This window comes from Globicephala melas, chromosome 6 (assembly GCF_963455315.2).
Source record: "Globicephala melas chromosome 6, mGloMel1.2, whole genome shotgun sequence".
NCBI lineage: Eukaryota > Metazoa > Chordata > Mammalia > Artiodactyla > Delphinidae > Globicephala > Globicephala melas.
In genome coordinates this window covers 99,764,734-99,770,733 of record NC_083319.1, presented here as the reverse complement: position 1 = coordinate 99,770,733, position 6,000 = coordinate 99,764,734, and the positions used below count along the sequence as shown (strand labels likewise).

At 40.3% G+C, this 6,000-nt stretch overlaps 1 protein-coding gene across 2 annotated transcripts in view; it reads right to left on the bottom strand.

Annotated features, from left to right (window-relative positions):
* Nucleotides 1-583: 583 nt before the first annotated feature.
* PPP3CC (protein phosphatase 3 catalytic subunit gamma) overlaps nt 584-6,000 on the bottom strand; it is a 93,625-nt gene continuing 88,208 nt past the window's right edge. The window contains exons 13-14 of one of the 2 annotated variants that reach the window (XM_060301255.2): nt 4,233-4,262; nt 584-3,129 (exon numbers count right to left, since the gene is read on the bottom strand). In XM_060301255.2, the coding sequence (XP_060157238.1) occupies nt 2,912-3,129; nt 4,233-4,262 (248 nt within the window). In that variant the 3' untranslated portion in view covers nt 584-2,911. The remainder of the gene's footprint in view (nt 3,130-4,232; nt 4,263-6,000) is intronic. The other variant, XM_030832604.3, reaches the window with a different exon arrangement.

Here is a 6,000-nt window from a genome sequence, read left to right as displayed (position 1 = left end):
TGTGAGCCACAACTACTGAGCCTGCGCTCTAGAGCCCGCGTGCCACAACTACTGAGCCTGCGTGCCACAAATACTGAAGCCCGCGCGCCTAGAGCCCGTGCTCCACAACAAGAGAAGCCACCGCAGTGAGAAGCCTGCGCACCGCAACGAAGAGTGGCCCCCGCTCACCGCAACTAGAGAGAGCCCAGGCGCAGCAACCAAGACCCAACGCAGCCAAAAATAAATAAATAAATAAATAAATTAAAAAAAAAAAAAGCTACTTATACCAGACAGACACACTCACCACACAACTTTCTAAAGTGCTGAAATACACACCCCAGCTTTCTACAGAACATAAGAAATGCCTTTACCTTTAGAATTCAACAGGATCTTCAAACCTAACTTCCTTCCAGAGCTGCTGCTATGCTCTTTTAAACCCCCTCCAATTTTCTTGAATCGTGACCACTTAACTCTCTACTCCGGCTGAACCTTCAACAGCTCAAAAGTTACCTGTAAAATACATCTTTTCACATGGCTCTGTCAAGGAAAATTGCTTTATCGTACTACTTCATTTTGGGAAGAAAATGAAGACCTTCCTAAGTAATTGTCTTTTTTTTTTTTTTCCTAATACTATTTTTTGCTTATAAGGATTTGTAGTAACTATTTCACTACTTGCCTGCTGATTGAAGTCCTTAAGATTGAAGTCCACGGTTTCTACCTGTGGACTGTGTGTGTATAACAATAGCCTCAATGGAAAAGAGAAAGGAATCAGGGACTCCCATCTATCAAACCTGTCCTGTGAACTGACTGTCACATTAGGTGAGATTTCCAAAACAGTGGCTCTTTCCCTATTGGGATTGGGGGAGGGAGGAGTATGAGGATATCCAGGTGATGAATTCCTCTTTGATTATAAAGAAATGATGATCAGTAAAGACAGCTACTGGAGACTCTTTCTCTCCTCTTTCAAAGATTTTACTCACAACCCAGTAAGAGATCTTTTATCTCCTTCCCAATATCCTTCCTATCTTTTTTGTTAACAGAGCACTCTACGCCACCAGATTCCAATCTCCAAAGTGCTTTGATCTCTGTCATAAACAAATTGGGAACTGTTAGCAAGGCATAGGAAAAACAGATAGATGGGCTAAATCCTCATTCTTCTAATGAAATTATGTTTTGTTTTGAACCGTGCCACACGGCTTGTGGGATCCTAGTTCCCCGACCAGGGACTGAACCTGGGCCCTCAGCAGTGAAAGCCTAGAGTCCTAACCACTGGACTGCCAGGGAATTCCCTGAAATTATGTTTTTTGAAAAAAGGTTTCTGGTGTTCTTGAAGCTCCAAACATAAAGTACTACTGTCTGGGATACTTGCTTTAATGCTGGACTCCTATATCCCAAATGACATTAAGGAATTCCACAAATATGCAGTTTGATGTAGTGTGGCCCAGACATGCACTTTCACTACAGGCTGACCAATGAGTATTATGACATGGCACCTGTCATCAGGCTAAACCAAAAATGGGAGCCTAAGGATCCCTGAAATTTCCTTCACTAGTTGGCTGTGACTTGAAAAACTAAGGAAAGATTATTCAAACCTTGTATTTGATCACTTGTTTTTGTATTCCAAAATACGCTGACAGAGACCGACACACAGTTCAATATAATGAGTGTTGAAACATGGAGGAACATTCCAGTAATTGATAGACAGGAAATCCTCACTCATCCAATGCCCTTTAGCAAGACTTCCAGTTCACAGGGGGACCATTTTAACCTAGTCAGTTTCCATTACCCCTGTTGGTTTCAAAAATGCTGACACAGAAAAACAGATGGACGACAGGGAGGATAGATGTGAGAGCTGATGCAGTAACACAGAAGGGCATAAACACTTCCTACCATCGAAGGCTCTACAGAGGGCATTTATATTTAGAAATGTCGCTTCCTTTGCAGATGGGGTAAATCACCTAGTGTTCAAAAATAAAAGCAAGGGTGCTTCCCTGGTGGCGTGGTGGTTGAGAGTCCGCCTGCCGATGCAGGGTACACGGGTTCGTGCCCCGGTCCGGGAAGATCCCACATGCCGCGGAGCGGCTGGGCCCGTGAGCCATGGCCGCTGAGCCTGCGCGTCCGGAGCCTGTGCTCCGCAACGGGAGAGGCCACAGCAGTGAGAGGCCCGCGTACCGCAAAAAATTAAAAAAAAAAAAAAAAAAAAGCAAAAGGATCTGGCAACAGTTAAGAAACCTCCAAAGTTCTAAGGGAAGTTTAAACCAATCATGCCCACGGTTAGATGAACAAATTTTAAGTAATTCTACGAAAATCCCTCATTATTTTTTATTTCGCCATACTAGAATACATTGAGTAATTGAGAGTCCAGAAGAAAGTAGGTTATCATGGAAAACATTTCCCTTGGCCCTTAAAATCACTGGGTTTGGGTTATTCACTTAGGAGTTCTACTATAATCAAGTTTTCCATAAGAAGAGAAGTTTTAGCCACTGAAATCTAAGAGATCTTCAATGGTACCCTGTAGAAAGGAAAAAAAAAAATAGAAAAGAAAAAACCCTTTTGTGTTTGAAAAATGATTAGTCTGAAATTAAAGATATTACCCTCCAAAAACAAGAGAAAAGGCTGGCTAGTTCAAGTCAGAAACCCAGGGTAGAGGTTTCCAAGGCCCTTTTATTAGGGGGAAGGTCCCCTTTATAGCACAAGACTTCACTATGTATCAGACAATCAGATCAGTTCCTAAAAATTAGGGGGGGGAAAAAAGGAAAAACAAAACACATTCACTTTTTATGTATATATTAAACATAAATTAAAAGAATTTATAAAATGGTCACCTTTCTTACAGAGTAAATGCAGAGTGTATTATGAATGCACCTCCAGGTTTAAGTTGTTTCAGTTGTTTTTGTTTTGTTTTCCAATAATAAATAAATAAAATTGATTGTTAAGTCTTGGATCCACCTGTGCCACAGCAGGGCTCTGAGTCATTACTGGCTCTTCTCCCCTTGTCACTCCTGTGCGCAGCATTTGGTTGGACTAATTTCACCGGCCCATCAAAGTACTGGCTATCTTTGCGGGGTGGCATCCGCTCATTAATTCGGTCCAGACCTCGGGCTTCTTCAAAACTCCGGATCCTGTGCTGAAGCGAAAACCCTCTGATGGCTACAGAAAAACAGGAAAGGGAGGAGCTCAATTAGACAGTAAAGCGACCAGCTTTAAGTTTCTTAGCATACAGCAACCTCCTAGAGAAAAACACAGAAGGGTGGCTGTGGAGCACATGTCTGGTGAAGGGATTGAGCAATATTTGATTTCAATTAGCCTGGTCTGAAGCTACTGCTTCCTTAAGGCCCAAAGGGCCATGGAAACTGTGAAAGTCATTTTCATAGCTCAATTAATCATAGCAGAAGTAGACCTGACAAAAAGCCCCAATACATTTGAAAGAGTCTCTTATGGGCCAGAAACGTGCTCAGTGAGAGAGAAAAAAAGGCAACACTAGAATAACAGAACAAGTTAAGCAGAGTAGCTGCTCTAACACAAACATCACATAGACCACACAAAAAAGTTTGTTTAGAAGGACAGCTTTTTATCTTGCACAACCAGGAGCTGAATGTAAGTTAAAAGCCATCTAAAAAATAGTTCCTAGATATTTTCTTTCTGATTGAACTTTTGTATTACCAAGGAAAGGCATTCCCATTGTGAACCATCTTATCTAACAGAACAATTAAATTTATAACACAAGCATATCGATTCCAATGGTTTTCATCCTCAGAATTCATAGATAATTTGTTACTTAAAATTTGTTTTCATAGAAACAAAGATAATTTAGCTTGACTGACTTAGGGCAACCTCAAAAACAAATCAAACTAAATCCTATCTACTTTTGCCTCCACTTTTGATGTCATTTGGAATCATTAGATAAAGAGGCTGAGGGTTTGAATTTCTGATAATCAAATGGATGCCTCTTGGATATGGAAGGGCTATGAGATTACACCATTTGAACCCCCATGACCAGTTGCTTAAGCTTCAGTCATTGCATTAAAACTGAGAGAGCCCAGAAAGGACTTCAGCTGTGTAGAAGATCATTTAAATTAATACAAATACAGGACACAAAGGAAATACTTTGTGAGCACGCCTGGAGATATCTCTTCCTTTCCTCACTGTTACAGTTCTGGTGATGCAATAATAACAGATTTCGAATGTTGACAAAGCTTTTAAAACCAGTAGACAGACACATGATCACATCTATCATAGGAATATGGCCATACCTTCCCGGGCCTCTACCGCTTCTACTGTGGCTGTAAGAGGCAGGAGCAGTGGCATGCAAAAATGAAGGCAGAAAAAGAGTGAGTAAACCAACAGCACTGCTGCCAGCACAGACATCCCAGCGTCCCACCTTTAAGCCTATTCCCATCCCTAATAAAAGTCGACTAGTTAGAGAAGCGACAGGATTACTGCGAAAAACTAAATTGGGGGGAAATATGAGGTGGGGAGAGTTTCTAAGATTGTTCACATTGTGAGTGGCACGAGAACCTTTTAGCTAATGTCATCCATAGCTAAGACAATGGGGTCAATCAAGCTGACTAGAAGAAACAAGAGTTACGACGTTTTCCTCATTTTAAATAGCCAGCTGCTAATCTACGTCTTAACGTTCACATATCAAAATATGTCCAGTCAAATCATTTAATATTACAACTGTTCTTTAGTTTGTGATAGTTCAGATGATATTAGATCTGTAGCTGCTGTGTCCTATTTTAAAAAGTTATTTAAAACTATTTCTTAATGATTTCAAGCAACTTGTGTGGGGTCCAACTGTCCTTAATGAAAAGGAGTGGCCGTTGAATAACAGACTGGCATTTGGAAGGAGAGAAAAGTGGGTTATAAGTGAAGGGTTATTTCTTTTCCGGGGGTGGAGTAGTAAGCTGGCAAAGGCATAAATCTATTCAATTCTGAATACAAATTCATGTACCATCTGGGAGGAGAGACACAGCAGAGGCTGACATTTCCAACCCACATGGCTTCCATTCGCTGTGCAAGACAGCAGGCCAATTACTAAGAAGGCCCTCTTCTCCCTCACTTTTGGAAAAGGAAGCTATTTAAGAATTAGTATCAACAGGTAAACTTTCTTGCATCTTCATTTTAAGACAGTAAAAGCGCTAATATATGAAAAGGTTACCAGTTGTAGCAAGAAAGATCTTATTAGGAGAACCCTGTTAGTTCCTCCAATACCAATTTTTTAAAAGAAGGCAGGGAAGAATAATGAACAGTAACAGTTTGCTGTTCCTGAGGCTTTTTATATCCATCAGAGAGGAGAAACTGGAAGAACTGAAAATTAACTTCCCAAGGCAATGGGGAAAATGGAAACTTGGAATCAACTTATCAACTGCTTACATTTGTCAACCATGTGTTGGCATGTGTTAAGGCAATGTCACACCCTCTCAAACCTCCTCACACAGAACAAATTTTCACAAGAAAACAATAATGCCTTCAAACAGTACATCACAAAAGCAACTGTTAAGAAGTGGGAGAACAAGGCTTTACCTGAAATTGTATACACAGTGTTGGTTAATTAGAATTTAAAAGCTACGTGTGTGGCAAAATGTGTCCTAGTATCACATTGTTTTGGGTCCTCCTAGAATTGCTTTTTGCATTGGGTATTAAGATAGCCTGCACTGAAGGATATTCCTTACAAGAAACAGTCGTATAAAACTGAGAAACTCTTTTTTCTTTTCCTTTACTGAAATATACTTTCCTTTACTGAATGAGATTTCTTTACTGAAACATAATTCACATAACCATAAAATTCACTTGTTCAAAGTGATAGTTCAATGATTTTAAGAGTTGTGCAGCCATTACCACAATCTATGGTTAGAATATTTTCATCACCTCCTAAAACCCCATTTCCCTCCCTCATCCCTTTCCCTAACTTTACCCACTAAAGTACTTTCCGTCTCTACAGATTTGCCTGTTCTGGACATTTCGCATAAGTGGAATCATATAATATGTGGTTTTAGCGATTGGCTTCTTTCACTTAGC